At 44.5% G+C, this 20,486-nt stretch overlaps 2 protein-coding genes and 1 long non-coding RNA gene across 4 annotated transcripts in view; 2 read left to right on the top strand and 1 right to left on the bottom strand.

The window, feature by feature from the left end:
- Positions 1 to 15,056, bottom strand: part of SPPL3 (signal peptide peptidase like 3) — a 124,792-nt gene extending 109,736 nt beyond the window's left edge. The window contains exon 1 of one of the 2 annotated variants that reach the window (XM_084995597.1): positions 14,491 to 15,056. In XM_084995597.1, the coding sequence (XP_084851723.1) occupies positions 14,491 to 14,513 (23 nt within the window). In that variant the 5' untranslated portion in view covers positions 14,514 to 15,056. The remainder of the gene's footprint in view (positions 1 to 14,490) is intronic. The other variant, XM_084995598.1, reaches the window with a different exon arrangement.
- LOC146396607 (uncharacterized) lies at positions 4,844 to 10,073 on the top strand. The gene is made up of 3 exons (XR_014826984.1): positions 4,844 to 5,537; positions 6,549 to 9,692; positions 9,761 to 10,073. It is a non-coding gene; the product is annotated as an uncharacterized LOC146396607 (long non-coding RNA).
- On the top strand, positions 14,538 to 19,193 carry LOC146396608 (uncharacterized). The gene is made up of 2 exons (XM_084995641.1): positions 14,538 to 18,243; positions 18,941 to 19,193. Exon 1 carries the CDS (start codon positions 14,819 to 14,821, stop codon positions 15,257 to 15,259), a length of 441 nt encoding a protein of 146 aa, XP_084851767.1. The 5' UTR covers positions 14,538 to 14,818; the 3' UTR covers positions 15,260 to 18,243; positions 18,941 to 19,193.
- Positions 19,194 to 20,486: the final 1,293 nt, after the last annotated feature.

A 20,486-nucleotide genomic window follows, 5' to 3' on the forward strand; every position in this document is an offset into this window, starting at 1 on the left:
GGAGAAGGAGACTACAGGATCAGGAATGAACACAATAAAGAGTGGTTGAATACAGCAGTCTACTAGGTACACACTAAAAAGTGATCTGTAATATATTAAATGGTATGAAAAGATAGTCATGATCTATTAGGTAAATAACATAATACTATTTACCATTTAACCTTACACACACATACACACACACATCCCATAAAATCTCAGAGATGACATTAAATATCACTAAAAGGAGTTCCCGTCGTGGCTCAGTGGAAATGCATTTGATTAGTATCCATGAGGAAGCAGGTTCAATCCCTGGCCTCATTCAGTGGGTTAAGGATCCGGCATTGCTGTGAGCTGTGGTGTATGTAGGCTGAAGATGTGCCTCGGATCTGGTGTTGCTGTGGCTATGGCATAGGCCCGCAGCTACAGCTCCGATTAAACCCCTAGCCTGGGAACCTCCATATGCCTCAGGTGCAGCCCTAAAAAAAGACCAAAAAATAAAATAAAATAAACGATCTACAGTTCCTATATTTAATTCCAAAAAGCAACATGAAATGTTACTTGTTTTGTATGAATTTTTAAAAAGAGGAGTTCACACTGTGGCCCAACTAGATCAGCAGCTTCGCTGGAGCTCTGGGATGCAGGTTCCATCCCTGGTCCGGCACAGTGGGTTAAGGATCCAGCTCAGATCTGATCCCCAGCCCAGGAACTCCACATGCCGAGGGGCAGCCAAAAACAAATAAAAAAAGAGGTCACAAACATATGCATTTATTTAAAAGACCTAAAAAGCAACAAATTTAATGACAATTTCCCTGAGTTAGTGGGATTATGGCTAGTGCTGTCTTTTTTTGTTTATCTGCATATTCTAAAACTGTACCATAAAATATGTATTACAGTTTCATAATCCCTTATCTGATACTCTTACAGCCAGAGATGTTTCAGAATCCTGATTTTTTTTTTTTTTTTTTTTTTTTTTTTTTCTGTATGAAAGGTCAACACAGTACCTGTCCCAGCATTGCCTAATATCCCTAGCAGGGTCTCAAGGCAGTACTCCGTAACCTAGGACCAACATTTTCACAATTGCACAGTCAATAAAGAGTTACACTGAGAGGGTTAAATAGGTAACGTAACTAACTTCACATCAGTTAAGGTGTTCTGCTTTTATTACCAAAAGAAATCCAAACCAGGTTTTATCACCAAAAGAGTGGAATTATTTAGTCCACAGGACCAGAGACATAAGATTTCCAACTGTCTCCCCACTGGATCAATCAACTCAGAGCTTAGCTACTTGCAGGCTGTGCACTCAGTTGAAAACATCTAAAACAGCCCACTAATTATTATTTCATAATACCAACAAATCAAAGCATTTAAAATTCAACAACTAGGAGTTCCCTTCGTGGTGCGGCGGAAACCAATCCAACTAGGAACCATGAGGTTTCGGGTTTGATTCCTGACCTCACTCAGTGGGTTAAGGATCCGGCGTTGCCGTGAGCTGTGGTGTAGGCCGGTGGCTACAGCTCCGATTAGAGCCCTAGCCTGGGAACCTCCATATGCTGCGGGTGTGGCTCTCAAAAAGGCAAAAAGACAAAAAATAAAACAGAAACTAAAATATAAAATAAAACTCAACAACTGAAAGACAATTATTTTTTTTCTTAGTAAGGGTTAAGCTTTCAAGCCCACTTCAAAAAATGAAAAAGAATCAAACTACATTTGGAAATTATCAAAATCATAATGTATATCAAAAACACAACAAAGCCACCAAATAAACTGTTGACCAAAAAAACAGTACCATGCATGGTATTCTTTATTTCCACAATTGTCCACTGAGGACCAACAATACACACGGCCTTCAAACTCAAATCCCTGAACTCATAAATGGGCCCTGGGTCCACACTATCACAAAAGCCAAGAGCTCAAAGAAGAGTGCATGTCAACACTCAGAAAACCAGAACAATGGCTGATGGAACATTTTTAGAACATTATGTGTCCAACAGTCAGTGATACTTAATGCAATGGTCAAGTTGGTGAAATATATGTGTCTTTGACATGCAGGTACCCATATCCAATGTCACTGGGGCACTGATCAGCTATCTCCTTCTCCCTGAGCCACCTTGTGGCAAAGAACTGATCATAGACACCAGGGGGCCACAATCTGATTGCCTTCAGGGGTTAGGTAAATAACATAAACTAGTGACGTGTAGAGATTCAAAGTACAGGAACATAAAGTGGCAGGGACTAAGGCAAATCAGAAAATGAGTAAAGGCACTCAAATATTAAGACACTTTTGACCAAATTCAGTCCTCTAGTAATCAAATAACTGACTGGGACAGTCTACATAAAAGCCCACTCTGAAAACTCCTTTCTCTCAAAGTTGTCATAATTACAATTGCTGATGTATGACCCAGCAAATGCATCAGAGAGAGGATCCTGTTTATTCTGCTTTAGTTACACTATGCTGAAGCCCCAACAGGCTTAAAGTCATTCATTAATTATAGAAATCAAATCTATCACCTTTTTCTGTCCAACCAAGTGAGTTATGTGGTCAAACAGTATGAGCAGTGCATAACTGATAAAGAACAGGCCAAAGCAAACTCTGAATAACAGAACAATTAGAATAAGGACCAAACAATAGCAGTTCCAACAGATTTCTTTCATTTGCTAAGAACTATAGAACCTCAGACCTCCTTAACTATGAGGGAGACCAATTTTTTTTCTTCCTGCTAACAAATCTCTACTTACAATAAAAAATTTGAGCTGTAAGGAGCTTGCTTCTCTGTACCTCTCTAAGGACTGTATTCTGTATTTTTTTTAAATTTTAAAAAAGGGAGTAACAATATAAAATTAAAGAACCAGAAATACAGGCTGATCAAGCACTCATCTTTTTCCCTAAAGATACACAGATCATCATACATGCGAGCAGAAATCTAGATCATAAGCTCTTAGACTTCCAGGTACAACATCGTAGCTGCTACTAACTGCAGGTAGCTCTTAAAATGTTGCTAGTCTGAATTGATAAGACTTTGTACGAAAAACATAAAATATCTTGTTAATACTTTTTGTACTGAGAACACAATAAATTAGATAAGTATTTTTGATTTACTAAGTTAAACTATACTATTAAAATTAATTTCACCTGTTGCTTCTTTCCTTTTTAATGTAGCTATCAGAAAACTTTAAATTATACATGTGCCTCACATTATATTTCTACTAGACAGTGCTGCCCCAGAAAAGGTCATATTTAACAACCAATTCCTGGCAAAGAAGAGATATGGAGTCATCCTCCACCCTCCACACACACAAATCAACTTCAGTCATTAAACCAGTCCCAGTCTCAGGACTACTAATGATGCAACAGGCTGCCAGAGTAACCTGGTTGTTCATTCACATACCCAAAGGCTAGTTTAACAATTTTTTGCTTTTTAGGGCCACACCTGCACCATATGAAAGTTCCCAGGCTAGGGCTCAAATCAGAGCTGCAGCTTCCGGCCTGAGCCAGAGCCACAGCAATTCGGGATCTGAGCTGCGTCTGCAACCTACACCACAGCTCACGGCAACACTAGATCCTTAACCCTCTGAGCGAGGCCAGGGATCAAACTAGTTGGGTTCATTACCACTGAGCCATGGCGGGAACTCCTAGACTAGACTGTTTTGAAAGTCAGACTAAAGACTGAATTTTACACTGCAGGCAATTTTTTAAAAATCCTAGGAATCCAAAAGCAATACCAATCCAAACTAGTGATGATGTAAAGATCAAAAGAAATAAAGCCTAAATGTGCACAACATAGCATTCTTTCCCCATTAAGTTCCCTTCACAACTCCTAAAATCCATGATTTAAAAAAAAAAAAAAAGTAGAAATCCGTAAACAAACAACAGTGAAAAAACCACTTTCTTTTCAAGATCAATTTCTCCTCCTTGGCATCAAAAACACAATTCTCTCCCTTATTTAAAAAAATATGACTTGGCTGTCTATAACAACCATCCTCTTTCCTTAGGTCTTTCTTATCTCTTAAACAAATGACCAGTACCCAAAAGATACCTTTATTTCTTCACTTCCCATCCCTAATTTGGCTTTCACCCTCACTACTCTGATCTTTTAGTGCACATTCAGTAATGACTTCCTTTGCAAATTCAACAGCCTGTTTTTTTCTTCATTCTCTTTGAACCCTGCAGCTTTTTACACTACTGCCCCTAAAAATTCTCTGTGCCTTTTCTTTCATCTCCATTGCACTTTACTAATTATCCAACCTCTGATGCATCTTCTTCCTTTGACTCCTCTTCCTCCTACTTCTCAATTGTGAGTTTAACAGTCAAGGTTTAAAAGTTAAGGCTGTCAGGCAAAGCCTGAAGATTTAGTCAAGTTTGAAAGGTCAAGCTGGACAATTCTGGGCAAAAATTAAGACAAGGAAACAACAAAAAATCAAACACTGTACTTAGGTCAAAATGTCTGTATAACCAGGTTGAAGAAACAATTAACAAAACTTTGCTACACATGTCCTACTTAGGTCAAGAGTGAAGGCCAAGCCTGAGGCCCTCAGATAAAGGGAAGCGGGTATGCCTGGCAGACTTGGTGTGGATTAAGGAAACAGATAATCAATTGCTAACAGCCCTTCCTCAGACATTTTAAGGTACAAAAATTTCCTGTGCATTCCAAAACAGAAACAAAACAAAGACTAGGATTATCCACAATTCTGAGGAAAACTGCCTTCAAGAAATAAAAATAAAATCCTTATTAAAAAAAGCTTTTATGTGTCTTGTTTTGTGGAAAGTAATAACGTGTTGTGCAACTTGTGACTAAAAGGGATGGCCTTATAACACATTTCAAAGGCAAAAACAGAAATCAGTGACAAACTGCAAACTAATATATTTCTTTATTTTTTCTTTTTTATGGCCGTACATGCAGCATACGGAAATTCCCGGGCTAGGGATCAAATCAGAGCTGCAGCTTTCAGCAGCAGCTGGTGGCAAGCTGAATCCTTAACCCACTGGAGAGGCCAGGGATTGAACCTGCATCCTCACAGAGACAACATCGAGTCCTCCTCAACAGGCTGAGCCCCAAGAGAAACTCTTTTTTTTTTTTTTTTTTTTTTTTTGACGGCACCTGTGGCATGTGGAAATTCCCAGTCCAGGGACTGAACCCACACCACAGCAGGAACCCAAGCCACCACAGTGACAATGCCAGATCTTTAACCCACTGAGCCACAAAAGAACTCCTCTATTTCTTGTTACATATTATTTGAACATCTCCATAGAATTCTCACTAGAATAAACATCTCAAATTTAAATGCTGCCTACTATAAATGTAATAAAGTTCACTGAGTAATTTTAAAAAGTAAAATAAAATTATAAAATAAATAAATAAATGCTGCCTAAATGGTCAAACCAAAAAATCTTGAAGAGAGGAGTAAAACGGAGATAAGGGATTAAGAAGTACAAACTGGGAGTTCCCCTCGTGGCGCAGTGGTTAACAAATCCGACTAGGAACCATGAGGTTGCGGGTTCGGTCCCTGCCCTTGCTCAGTGGGTTAAGGCTCCAGCATTGCTGTGAGCTGTGGTGTAGGTTGCAGACGCGGCTCGGATCCCGCGTTGCTGTGGCTCTGGTGTTGGCCGGTGGCTACAGCTCCGATTCGACCCCTAGCCTGGGAACCTCCATATGCCTCGGGAGCGGCCCAAGAAATAGCAACAACAACAACGACAAAAGACAAAAAAAAAAAAAGAAGTACAAACTGTATAAAATAAATAAGCTGCAAGGATATATTGTACAGCACAAGGAATATAGCCAATATTTCATGTGGTATAATCTATAAAAATATTAAATCACTAAGTTGTACATCTGAAACTATGTATTGTAAATAAACTATACTTCAATTTAAAATATGGAGTTCCCGTCATGGCGCAGTAGTTAACAAATCCGACTAGGAACCATGAGGTTGCGGGTTCGGTCCCTGCCCTTGCTCAGTGGGTTAAGGCTCCAGCATTGCTGTGAGCTGTGGTGTAGGTTGCAGACGCGGCGGCTCAGATCCTGCGTTACTGTGGCTCTGGTGTTGGCCGGTGGCTACAGCTCCGATTCGACCCCTAGCCTGGGAACCTCCATATGCCGTGGGAGCGGCCCAAGAAATAGCAAAAAAAAAAAAAAAAAAAAAAATACATATATATATATATAATACAAATAGAAGAGAAAGAAAAATCTTTTCTGCAGTGAGAGATTCTATCTATGCGGCGCCAATATGGGTCTAAAAGTATAAATAACTTGCTTTTATATTGCCTGTGGCAATTTTCAAAGCATTTTCACATACTTTATCTCACTGAATCCTCACAACAATCCTGTGGAGTAGGACAGGCATAACCATTGTACAAAATTCAATGCTAGCACTAAGACAAGACAAGGTCACAGTTAATTAGAGATGAAAATCACCTTCAAACTAAAGATTTCTCAATTTAAAGAACCAGAACAGGAGTTCCCATCATGGCACAGCAGAAACAATCCCACTAGGAACTGAGGTTGCGGAACCCTTGGCCTTGCCTTGCTCAGTGGGTTAAGGATCTGGAGTTGCTGTGAGCTGTGGTGTAGGTCGAAGATGCTCAGATCCTGTATTGCTGTGGCTGTGGTGTAGGCCAACAGCTATAGCCCCAATTTGACCCCTAGCGTGGGAACCTCCATATGCTGCAGGTGCAGCCCCAAAATGCAAAAAAATAAAATAAAATAACCAGAACAGAATTAGATCCTATCTTAGGATTTCAAATAAAATTTAATGAGTGGTACTGACAGAATTGAATACTTTGAGTAATCACTTATATTCAGCATTAATTCACAGATGTGAAAAATAATTAAGACATACGTCTACTGGGAGTTCCCACTTTGGTGCAGGGAAAATGAATCCGACTAGTATCCATGAGGATGGGGGTTCGATCCCTGGCCTTGATCAGTGGGCCAGGGATCTGGCATTGCTACGCGCTGTGGTGTAGGTTGCAGACTCGGCCCCAATCCCCCATGGCTGTGGTTGTGGAGTAGGCTGGCAGCTGTAGCTCTGATTCGACCCCTAGCCTGGGAACCTCCATGTGCTGTGGGTGCGGCCCTAAAAAGCAAAAAAACAAAACAAAAAAAAACCAAAAACATCAACAACAACAAAAAGACATAACTCTATTTTTTTTTTAACCCTTCAGTGGTTTTTCATTATTAAAACTGGAACTCCAAAAGAGAGACTATCTAAAGTTTTCCTATTAGATCAGAGGAAACCCTACAAACCAAGAAATGGGATTTTTCTATTTGGTCTCTATTAGGCTAATGCATATTCATTGCACTAATGCCTTAAAAGTATTTTCATAATTAACTTTTTCATATGGGCTCAAGCTAGTCTTTTTACAGCAAATGAGTAAGTCTGTTTTATTTTAAGCTGTGGTCCTAGTGAGACCTATTAACAAAATCTGAGAGGTAATTAATTGCAAGGATCATGGCAACTAACTGTAAATTTTCCCTGGAAAAATGAATTTGGTCACCTGGAGCCCCTCTAGATACCCAAGAGGCTGAAATTCCAGAAGAGGAGCACTCTGCCCCTAACTCTTTGAGTAAGGATTAGAAAACAGGCTAGAGAAACTCAAAGTTGAAAACATTTGATTTATATACACAACAAAACCACTATTTTCCTTTAACCCCCTAAAAGGGAATCATTAAACTCCAGAAATATATTATAGAATTTTGAAAATCAAATTAACTTATGGCTTATTATCAGGGACAGCTATCAAAGTTCCAGGTGTTAAATACAGCCAACTAAAACAGCACTCAGTTAGACACTCAGGATACCCTTGATTTTTCATGAGACATTTTGATGAAACAGGTAAGAATGATGAAAACTAAGTAAGTTATTAATGTTGAAATAAAATACAACTATACAGAACTACATAAATTCAGTGGTATTTATCATCTCTAAAACAAATGATCACAGAAATCTATTTTGAAAAACGCATAAACATTAGCCATTTTAATTCATAATACTACTGGATAACAGGCTGATATGGTTACAAACTACAACTCCCCTCCTCCCCAAAGACTTTGTAAGAAACACTGAGAAAAATTATTTCAATACAAACTCTTGATCCTAGCTTTGGCTAATTTTAGTTTGATTCACACGTAAACATTATCACAGCACTTTAACTACAGGCAAAACATGTTTTAAAAATAATGAGCAAAGCTAAAGTTTATAATGCTAGACACACATTTTGAACTAGTTTCTCTCTGAAAAACTTTCATCAGATGCAGTGATCACAAGACACAATCAGATAGGATCACAACAGATACAGTGATACATAACATTAACCCCAAAACAGATGTAATTTCCATTCATTCTAGAGATCTGCTTTATTTTTCATTCTCCAGTTTAGCATTATTTGCAAATACCTGATAGGACAATGTCCGTTACTATAATATACTGCCTCAATATAGTGAGGTCCTTAGATCTTTAGACAGGGAGCCCATGGGGAGGTATGCTCATTTGTTCAGTAAATATCTGCCAAGCACCTATTATATGCCAGGCACTGGAGAGAGCACCAAAAGACTCTTAACCTTTAACTTTTAGTCAATTGTCTGTCATCCCTCAAAAACACACATAAAATGAAGAGCCCTATTACAGAATCTAGATTTTTATCCTAAATGAACCCAACTAATACCCATGAAGATGTGGGTTCTATCCCTGGCCCCCCCTTAGTAGGTTAAGGATCCAGTGCTGCCATGAGCTGTGGTATAGGTGGCAGAGGAGGCTCCTATCTGCCATGGCTGTGGCATAGGCCGGCAGCTGCAGCTCCAATTTGACCCCTAGCCTGGGAACTGCAGCCCTTTAAATAAACAAATAAATGTAGCCAAAAGCCACTGAAGAGTGTTTTATACACAAGACTGACAAGATCTAAGTTAGACTGTTAGAAGACTACTCAGGAAGGGATGACCACTGGGTGGGGAATGTTGGGAACCCATGAGGAGGCTAACAGGGTTAACTCAAGTAAAAGAGGGTTGGCTTAGAGTAGTGACTGTGGACAAGGAAGCAGATAGATTCAGTGTTGGAATCTTGGTGTAAATCAGTTTTGACTTAGAATCCTTTTTTTCCATTTACATCCTTGAACTTAACACTCTTTGAGACTCAGTTATCTTATTTACAATGCTTGTAAAGATCCAGCACACAAAAAACACAACGATAAATTATGACGATACTGCTCTGGTAATGAAATTCACCTGAATGAGGTTCACATGGACTGACTTCTTTTTCCCCCGACACCAACATTAACCCTTAACATAAATAATTTTTACCAAAATTCAAGTGCAACTACATACAAGCACTGCATCAACTCGGTCAAGAGACAAGCTTCTGCTTCTCACAGAACTTACGCTGAGACAACTGCTCATAAATATACATTGAGCAAGGTGTTCTTCTCAAATAAAAGTCTAGTTTGCACCTACAATGTGTGTTTTCACATATATTCTTTTATTTCCTCAGTGTACATGAATAAAAAGGATATAGCAGAATCTTGTGGTTAATCATGCCATAAAGACTGGTGTTACTACCAATTATTTTAATCTCTTCTGTCCACCTTTTTTATTTAAAACTTTATTAAGGGGAATTCCCATCATGGCTCAGTGGTAAGGAACCCTACTAGTATCCATGAGGACTCGGGTTCAATCCTTGGCCTCGATCAGGGGGTTCAGGATCCGGCATTGCCATGAGCTGTGGTACAGGCCGGCAGCTACAGCTCTAATTCCACCCCTAGCCGGGGAACTTCCATACACCATGGGTGCAGCCCTAAAAAGACAAAACAACAAAAATAAAACTTTGGGGAGTTCCCGTCGTGGTGCAGTGGTTAACGAATCTGACTAGGAACCATGAGGTTTCGGGTTTGATCCCTGGCCTTGCTCAGTGGGTTAACGATCCGGTGTTGCTGTGAACTGTGGTGTAGATTGCAGATGAGGCTCGGATCCTGTGTTGCTGTGGCTCTGGCATAGGCCGGCAACTACAGCTCCGATTGGACCCCTAGCCTGGGAACCTCCATGTGCCACAGGAGCAGCCCTAGAAAAAGGCAAAAAGACAAAAATAAAAATAAATTAAAAAAAAAATTTTTTTTAATCTTTAAGCAGAGAAGGAACCACCTTGAAAATCTATCATATTCAATTGTTCGATATTTACTAAGCTGGAGCTATGGGCAAAACAATGTGCTAGGCCCACTGAACAAGTGTCAAAAAACAGAGAGCTTGGGAGTTCCTGCTGTGGCACAGTGAGTTAAGAATTTGGTATTATCCAGGTTCGATCCCCAGCCAGGCACTGTGAGTTAAAAGAACTGGTATTGCCACAGTTGAAGCTCAGATTCAATTGCTGGCTGGAAGAACGTCCACATGCTGCAGGTGCAGCCACTTAAAAAAAAAAAAAAAAGTGTTCCCAAGTGGTTCAGCAAAAATGAATCCAACTAGTATCCATAAGGATGTGGGTTGGACCCCTGGCCCCATCAATGGATTAAGGATCTGATGTTGCCATGAGCTATGGTGTATGTCACAGATTAAACTCGATCCTGCCTTGCTGTGGCAGAGGCCGGCAGCTGCAGCTCTGATTTGACCCCCTAGCCTGGGAACTTCTCTATGCCACAGGTGTGGCCCTAAAAAGGAAAGAAACAAAGAAAATGCCTCATAGCTAAGTGGAATGTGAGATGAACCACTGGGTAACAGAACTTTGACAGACTTTGCAGAAAAAAAGCAGGCACAAGAAACCAAGGAATATCATGAACTTAAGTGTAGGGGCTTTCTTTTTTCTTTAGCTTTTTATTATGAAAAAGACATTTATTTATTTATTTTTATTTTTTGTCTTCTTTTCTCTAGGGCCGCACACACAGCATATGGAGGTTCCCAGGTCAGGAGTCCAACCAGAGCTGCAGCTGCCAGCCTAAGTCAGAGCCACAGCAATGCCAGATCCGAGCCACATCTGCAACGTACACCATAGCTCACGGCAATGCCGGATCCTTGACCCACCGAGTGAGGCCAAGGATCGAACCCACAACCTCATGGTTCCTAGTCAGATTTGTTTCCACTGCGCCATGACGGGAACTCTCAGAAAATTTTAACATCTAAAAGTATACAGAACATATCACAATTTTGTAAATCAACTCTATTTTAATAAAACTAAAAATTTACAATGCAAATGCCAAAAAAAGTACACAAAGCAAAATAATTAACCTCCATGGACTTACCATTAAGCTTCAACAATAAACGACTCATAGCCTTTTTTTTTTTTTTTTTTTTTGCTTTTTAGGGCCATCCCTGCAGCAATATGGAAGTTCTCAGAACTACAGCTGCCAGCCTACCCCACAGCCACAGCCATGCCAGATAGGAGCCATGTCTGCAACCTACACCACAGCTCACTGCAACACCAGATCCCTAACCCACTGGGTGAGGCCAGGGATCAAACTGGCATCCTCATGGATTCTAGTCAGACTCGTTTCCGCTGAGCCACGAGGGGAACTCCCATATAGCCACTAGTTTTATAACTGACATGTCTTACTATACAAAAATCCTAAAGGAATGTATTTTCACATGTTCTTACATTCTTCACTGACTCCATCCTCAGACAAACCCATACCACCACAGTAGTCTCCATAAGGTTGATTTTTCTAAAGGCCATGTAAAAATAAAGTGCAAGCCTATTTTCAAAAAGATCAACTCCTGATTGCACAAATCAAAGGGACGGTGGAAAAAAAATACTATAAAATGACAGAAAATCCAAAATTCAGTTTACATGTACTTTGGGAATACCTTTCCATACTTATATTTCAATGAAAATAAATAAAATGATGGGGAGAATTCATGTCAAACAAAATAAAGCATCACAGGTAAAGTATCTTGGAAATCATCTGGCTTGAGTCTAAGTTAAGTTCCTCTATAAAATAAGGAGAGGTTACCTACCTCAGGGACTAGTGAGAATTAAATGAATGTATATTAAATGTCACATGGATAGTTCTTTATATTATTACTCAGTTGATTTGGAAAGAACTAGTCAGGAAGAAAGCTTCTTGGTTTCCCAATCCTCTCCCTTCATATACCACCCTCTCAAGATGGTGTGAAAACTTTCTCCATCTCAAAACATGCTTAAGGTGATGAGATAAGCATACTGATTTCAAGGAGCAACTTTACCTGTAAAGCAAGTAACTAGGGACCTGAGATTGAAGAATTTCAGTAGGATAAGTCCTATAAGGTGTCAAACTTCACAAAACAATCCCCCCTTAACTAGCAGAGCCAGCACACATCACACAGTGTGTGGCCAACCTACCTTATCTCCACTTCTTGTCCATTGTGCTTCCTCTTTGAACCATTTGTGGCCTCTATACAGTACATTACAAATAGCAGGGTCTTCATCAGGACTCTCAGCTGGGCCAGAGTGCTCAAAATGAGTTACCACCAGGCATGTAGGGGCACCTCACTTCCTTTCTTACTCCCACCCTAAGAAAGCTCAAATTGTAATTGTGTGTTCTGTATCACCTTCTAGGACACCCAGCTCACTGTTGCTCAAAATGATCAAAGTAGCTTAAACATTTGTTAAAAATACATATACTGGAGTTCCCGTCGTGGCGCAGTCGTTAACGAATCCGACTAGGAACCATGAGATTGGGGGTTTGGTCCCTGCCCTTGCTCAGTGGGTTAACGATCCGGCGTTGCCATGAGCTGTGGTGTAGGTCGCAGACGCGGCTCGGATCCCGAGTTGCTGTGGCTCTGGCATAGGCCGGTGGCTACAGCTCCAATTCGACCCCCTAGCCTGAGACCCTCCATATGCCGCAGGAGCGGCCCAAAGAAATAGCAAAAAGACAAAAACAAACAAACAAACCAAAAAAAACAAAAAACATATGCTGTCACAACTGTTCACTGAGGTTTTAATTCTTCCTTCAGCATTACTTTCGCTCAATTTCAGTTATGTTCTTTCTGAGACTGTATATACCTCACTGAAGTTCCCTTTTGAATTACCTTCTTCAATCACCAATCCTCTTTCTCTAAAAGAAGACGCAATTAGTTCTTGGCTTATAACCCCAACCACCACAAATCATCCACTCATTGACGCCTTCCACCCAAAACCATCTTTATTTTCAAGTATTACCATTTTTTTGCTACTTCTCTAAGATAATCAAAATATAGTAAAAATACAGCACTTTTTTTAACTCCGTGCTTTGTAAAGTTACTCATTTAATCCTTAAAGCTATGAAAAAGATAATTCCCCTATCTTACAAGTAAGGAGAAAGGAATGGAGAACTTACTCTCTTTTCTAGTTACAAAGTTAAGTGGTGAACTCGACTTCCAAACCAACTAATTCTAAACATCATGCTCTGCCTACTCTATTATGCTCTTTTCTAAGAAAGGAAAGCCTACAGTTCTGTCCCAAACCACCTTTGCTTCAAAGAGTAAACCATATTCAAACAATCGCTTTAGATTGCAACCAGATTTTCTATCCATGCACCTACAATCATCCCATTCCTTGCTTCCTCCCCACTGTCCAATTTCCAATCCACACGGACAACTACCATCATTCCTTCAACCTCCTCCTGCAAATACTCCACCTCTGCCTGGGAAAGGAAGGTGTCTCATTCCCCTTTCCGCAACATCCCACTCCCTTTCCAGAATAGGTATGTTCTCACTCCATTAACTACGTAGTACACCTCTCAGTCTTTAACAAGCTATTTTATAACTTTAAAAGTCCCATTAAAATGGATATAACTTGTAGATCCTCCATCCCCATATGTGACCTAAGGCACTGGGCCACTTCATATTCTAAATGAACCTTCAAAGATTCTGCCCAGGCCCCACTGCCACCAACGACTTCCTCTCCAGAATCTAGCTGTCCAAAGAGGTTCCCCTTCCACCCTCTTCACCAGTGCCTCCCCTCCAGGGCTCCCAAGACTCTCTCCTATGCAGCTTTCCTCCGCTCACACCTGGGCCTCTGCCCACCTTACCAACTCTCTCTTCACTCCCCATCCCAAGGCTAAGCAGCAGCTCCAGTGCAAGTGGCTCCTCCCCTCTCACAACTTTCAAGTTCGGCCTCTTATCACCTGTTTTCCGAAGATGCCTCCCAGGCAAGTGGCCCACCTTTGCCCCGGCCCTCCCCTCTCCACCTACTCAATCCCTCCTGCCAGGAGCCACCCCTTCAGGTCAGTTTCAGGGTGTCCGTGGGATTCCACTTCCCATCCGTGGGCTTCCCACCCCCGGGTCAAGCTCCCCTTCTCCATCACCTGCTCCGCCCATGACCAGATGACATCCGCCGCGGCCGCCGCCGCCTCCTGCTCCTCCTCCATCCCCCTCCTCGGACACCGGGTTCCCGGCCGCTCACCGCCCTCCCCGAGCGCCAGCCGCCCCCTCTGCTGGGGGTCAGGGGGGCGTGAACCCCAAGCCCGCGGCCCCCCCAACGCGCACCTGTTCCTCCTCTTCTTTCTCTCCCCAGGGCCGCGCCGGCGCCCTGACCCCCCCGCCCTCGCCGCGCCCCGGCCTCCCGGAGCCCCGCACTCACCACGAGTAGGTCTGCTCCGCCATGGCGCTGACTCTCGAGGGTTCCGCTGCAGGCTGTGGCCGGGCCCGGCGGCGGCGGCGGCGGTGAAACGAACCGGCGGCGGGCTCGCTCGGGCCGGGAGCGGAAGGCGCGGCCACGGACCGGCGCTCGCTCCCTCGCACCACGGGCGGGCAGGCACGGCAGGCGGCTGGCGGGGAGAGGCCCGGCTCCGAGGCGGCCCGGCTCCGAGGCGGCCCCGCTCCCTGGGCCCCGGGGCGGGGCGGGCTCCGCTCTCGGCCTCCCTCACCGGCGGCGGCGGCGGCGGCTCCGCTGCGGCTCTAAACCCAACATGGCGGCGGCGGCGGCGGCGGCACTGAGAACAAGGGGGCCCCGGGGCGGGCGAACAGCAAGAGGGCCCTGCGCTCACTGCGCGCTGGGCCGCGGGAGCGCCGCGGAAGCGCGGCGGCGGCGGCGGCCCGAGGACATGGCCGGCGGGCGGAGGCGGAGGCGGCGGCGGCGACGGCGGCGGCGGCTGAGGGGGGCGCTAGGCGTTGAGGCGAGGCCGCTCGGCTCACATCCGCGGAGGGGAGGAGAGGAGGGGGCGGGGGCGAGCCTTGGCCCCGCGCGGGTCACGTGCCCAAAACACGCTCACGTGATGCGCGCGCCCCGCCCCTCGCGCCGGGCCCATGCGCGGAGACGTCGGTTCCCCGGTTCGAGGCGACGGTTAACCGCACAGCTTCTAGCTGTTGGCTGGCCTCCCGCCGCCTGGTGCCGCCCCTCCCCACTCTGAGCTGACGCCTTGGGCCCCCTCCCCTTATCCTTTCCGAAGGGGGGTGCTGCAGCCAGCCAATTAGGAGCTCCGTTGCGCGTCTGTTGGCTGCCACTCAGCTGTCACCCATCAATCCAGAGTCCGTTGTCCACGGGTTCCCAACTGTCAGTCAGCCTGTTAGTCAGCAGGCGGAGCGCTGCACCCCTTCGTTCGTATATTCGTATATTCGTTGGTTCATTCATTCGTTTAGCAAGTGCTCCACGCAGCCGACATTTATTGTGCCCAGGCTCTATGCCAAGTCCTCGCAGGACCAAGTCGAATACCTCATACTTGCCTTCAATCAACAGATATTTACTGGGTGCCAACTAGGTATCAACTCCTTCTGATGTTCTCTGCCCTCTGAGAAGTTACATTCTAGAGAAAAAGACATAGATAGTCCAAGCCAACAAATAAGTGAAGATAATGTCAGATGCTGCTAAGTTCTGGGACGATTATAACACAAGGTAATGGGACAGAGTGGGAAGGAGTGGAGGCTACTTTCCATAGGGTAGTAAAGGAGGAGGTGACATCTGAACTGGAGGACGAGAAGGGGCAGACCATGCAAGAGCAAAGCTCAGGGAACAGCCCACCTGGAGGACTGGAGGCAGGCACAGAAGTAAACTTAATAGAGCTAGATCAGAAACCAGCAGAGGTTTAGGAGGAGAAAGGAGGGAAGAGATGAATTCAGCCCGGGGCAGGGCACCAGGGAATGCTTTTCCAGGAGTTGATGAGGCAGTTTGAAAGAGTGAGTGGCTCACTAGGAGAAAAGGCATTCTAGGTAAAGAGAAGGGCATGAGGCAAGGCCCAAAGATGTGTGGCTTGGAGTGAGCTTAGATCTAGAACTGGGATGAATGATTGGGGGGGGGGGGTAGTGTTGAGAGAAGAGGCTGAAAAAAGTGCTCTGAGGCTAGACTCTGAAGGACCTAGCTGAGCCTCCCTGCCAGTTACTATGTCCATGAATGAAAATGATCAGTGCAGCTCCAGGTTTTAGAAGCATGTCTGGGCAACAGACACCCTAGCCTTCCCAGACCTGGGTCTCTTCAGGGAGCACAGATGGCACACCTGAAACCAGCACACTCAAGGTCTTCTGCAGCTTGCCCAATTTCAGGTCGGGATCTAGCTCTGCTCCAGTTTCCCAGGACTTGCCCAGCCTTACGGGGAACACCACACCCTGAATCTATCTCCAAGTGGATCAGTTGGCCGATGCCCATAAGCCTGCTTCTTGCCTGTTCCCCAAGGGGAAAGCTTTCATGAGAAAGCCAAGCACACTTTTCCTTAAGAAGCAATCTCTCCTTCCTCCTTCCCCTGTTGCCAGGGGCTAGGACCAGTCAGTTTCAGTGTGTTTCCTGAAGCTCCACCAGAGAGCCCTGGGAAAGGGCCAGCTAAGATCAAGCTCCCCCAGAGGGTTTGAAGCAGGGCCCCAAAAATATACCAGACCACCAGAGGCCCTTCCTCTGACCATTCACAGAAACATACCAACCTGCAAGTATCTGCCCAGCTCTAAATGGCACTGGATGTAGGGGTATCATGGAGAGATGAGGAAGCAAGTTTTGGATGTTCACTTTGCACTTACAACTTTGCCAGGTGTTTTTACCGAATGCCAGCAGTAACTTTGAATGTGATATGTAGTCATTCTGAGTTTCAAATGCATGAGGCTTCAGGCCCCATGGGAGAAGCCAGAAGTCATTGGCACAAGTGGCTTTGGGAGGTGCAGAAGCTCCCTCCTTGGAGAGCTCAGAACAAAACAGACCAGACATGTCACTAACAAAACATAAAGACACTGAGCCTCTGGACCATCCACTAGGGCTTTCTTTCCCAGTGCATCAGAGAAGGCAAAGCCAAGTGAAAACTTGGTATTGGAGGGTTGGAACAGGACATGCTGAGGAAACAAAGTCAAGACCTTCCCAGAAGCAAAGGGAACATTCTTTGCACTAAGAAAAATCTGGTGGAAGGAGGGAGGGATAAGGGGTCTAGGGGAAGGTATGGGGTCAGAAATGAGAAGAAAGGTTTTTTTTTTTTTTTCTCTCCAACTAGACCCAAGACCCTCCAAGTGTCTCTTGGGAAAACAGGTGAATGCAGACCATATAAGAAGCCAAAAAGCACTTGGCAGGGGTGGGAAGTGTCCAGGCCACAGAAAGCCTGTGTCTATGGTCCAGACAAAGGCAGTATGAGCCAGAAACTGGTGGCTTGCATATCTCAACCAGGCTAAGGTTGCCCTGATGTAGAAGGCACCTCAAGGGGCTGGTCAGGACCTCTGTAGACTTGAAGGCCCCTGAGAGGCTGAAATAAATCTGAAGTCCATGCATTGGCTGGAGGCTGCTCAGCCTGAGGCATTTGGGGAGTGATTTCTAGTCCCCGTGTCAGCAGCTCTCAGCTCCAGGCTGGAGCGGTCCCAAGTGGTATCTGTGGCACCTCTGGGCCTCAGCCTGGGGATTCAGGTGTGCTTGGCAGGAGACACGGGCACTGGCTGCCCCCAGGAGGGGTGCCTGGCTCCCCACCCCACCCCCAGCCACCGAGCAGATGAGAGGGCCACAGCTTGTGAAATATTTGTTGAAAGAGGCCGTGGAAGTTCCTCTAATTATCACCACAGTAATTATAGGATTGCTCCTTCTACCAAGTGTGTTCAAAAGAGACTTGGTGAGCCTCCCCAGGACGTGTCATCTGCCTTAGGCACACACTCCAGGGAACAGGCATTGCCGGGTTTGACTGGCTGTGGAAGCACAGCTTCGGAGAGGGTCAAAGGCTCAGCCCCCTCTCCTGCATTTCCAGCCCATTTCTCACTTCTATCCAACACTCCCTCCCAACACACACACACACACACACACACACACACACACACACACACACACACACACACACACACACACACACACAGTCTGTATTGACACTCCACAGTGAACTGCTTGTAGCTTCTAATGGGCTATGCTCTTTTCTTTTTTGGCCACACCATGGCATATGGAATTCCTGTTCAGATCCGCGCTGCAGTTGTGACCTATGTCACAGGTGTGGCAACGCTGGATCCTTAACCCACTGTGCCAGGCCAGGATCCAACCTGCGTCCCAGTGCTCCCAAGACTCTGATCCCTTGAGCCACGGGGGACCTCCAGGCTGTGCTCTTCTTTGCTTCCCAATCTGCTTCTTCACTGCTGCCCATAAACTTGAAGCTTGGCTTCTGTGTCCCTTCCTTCGGGAAGTCACACATGACCAAACCTAGGCTGGGTTACGTACTCCCTCCCTGCACTCCCACAGACCCCTAAATTTCCCTGAATCCTAACATTCAGCACTGAGAACTATCACTGCCTGTTTACTTGCCATCCTCTCCCTCTGGATTGTGAATGCCTTGTGGGAAAGGACTGTGGCTTGATGCCAGTTACATCTTCAGTGCCCAGCGCAGAACTCAGCTCAGAGAAGTTCAGCATTTGTGGCATGAAATGAGAGAGAGAAGGAGAACCAGCTTTCAGAACAACTGGTTCCACTGGATGGTCCCATGATTCTGTCCATGATCTCAAATTCAGCATCCCCTCCTGTTCCCACACTTCCTCCCTAAACTGAGAAAAAAGGATTTTTAAGAAAAATATGTTAGAGGAGTTCCCGTCAAGGCTCAGCAGAAAGGAATCTGACTGGCATCCATGAGGATGTGGATTCGATCCCTGACCTTGCTCAGTGGGTTAAGGATCCAGCGTTGCCATGAGCCGTGGTGCAGGTTGCAGATGCAGCTCGGATTTGCCACTGAGCCTGGGAACCTCCATATGACGTGGGTGCAGCCCTAAAAAGACAAGAAAGGAAGGAAGGAAAGAAAGAAGGGAGGGAGGGAAGGAAGGAGGAAAGAAAGAAAGAGAGAGAGAGAGAAAGAGGGAGGGAGGAAGGGAAAGGAAAGGAAAGGAGGAAGGAAGGAAAGAGAAAAAGAAAGACAGAAAGGAAGGAAGGAAAGAAAGAAATACAGACAGACAGGAAGGAAGGAGGGAAGAAGGAGGAAGGAAGGAAAGGAAAGGGAAGGAAGGAAAGGGAAGGAAAGGAAGGAAAGAGAAAGAAAGAGAAAGAAAGGAAAAGAAAGAAAGAAAGGGAAAGAAAGATCTGTTAGAGACATTATGGGAACACAGAAGATTGGAAATAAGGTAGACGAGGGGCTTATTATGTTTTGGTCACTCAGTCTTTGATGATGGGTTTTTAAAAAATATTTTGTAAGAGCCGTTTTAGGTTTACAGAAAAACCGATGGGAAAATACAGAGAGTTTCCATATACTGTCTCTCCCCCACTGTTTCCCTTATTATTTACACTGGAATTAGCATATACATTTGTTACAATTGATTAGCACATACTTATTATTAACTAAAGCCCGTAGGTTACATTAGGGTTCATGCCTGGAGTTGTCCATTCTATGGGTTTTGACAAATGTTTGATATGTGTCCACCATTACAGTGTCACACAAAAATAGTGTCACTGGCCTAAAAATCCCCTGTGTCCCACCTAGTCATCCCTCTCTCCTGGCTTTTTCTTCACATCAGAGAGAGTCAAAGGCTCAGCCCCCTCTCCTGCATCTCCAGCCCATTTCTCACTTCTAGCCAAACTTCCCTCCCAACACACACACACACACACACACACACACACACACACACACACAAACTCACACACTGTATTGACACTCCACAGTGAACCCTCTCTTAGCAATAAGTTTTTGGATTTTTTTTTTTTTCGGTCTTTTTAGGACCACCTGAGGCATATGGAGGTTCCCAGGCTAGGGGTTGCTGAATAGGAGCTGTAGCTGCCAGCCACAGCCACAGCCACAGGGGATCCAAGCTGCATCTGCAACCTACACCACATTTCATGCAACACCAGCTCCTTAACCCATTGAGTGAGACCAGGGATTGAACCTGCATCCTCATGGATGCTATTCAGATCCATTTCTGCTGAGCCATGATGGGAACTCCAGTAATAAGCTTTTAAGTTTTCTCTGTCTTTTCATGGCTTGATAGCTTGTTTGTTCGGTTTTTTAAAATCACTGAATTATATTCCATTGTATGAAGATACCAGAGTTTGCTTATCCATTCAACTATTGAAGGATAGCTTGGAAGATTCCAAGTCTTAACAAGTATGAATGAAGCAGCTATAAATATTCATGTGCAGGTTTTTGTGTGGACATACATAACTTTTCAACTTATTTTGGTATGCCAGGGGATTTTCTTAAAGTATGTTGTTTAATTTTCAGGTAT

Source organism: Sus scrofa, chromosome 14, assembly GCF_054392235.1.
Source record: "Sus scrofa isolate SSC_HxYL_T2T_F1_AM1 chromosome 14, Sscrofa_HxYL_maternal_Yorkshire_Landrace_v2.0, whole genome shotgun sequence".
Classification (NCBI taxonomy): domain Eukaryota; kingdom Metazoa; phylum Chordata; class Mammalia; order Artiodactyla; family Suidae; genus Sus; species Sus scrofa.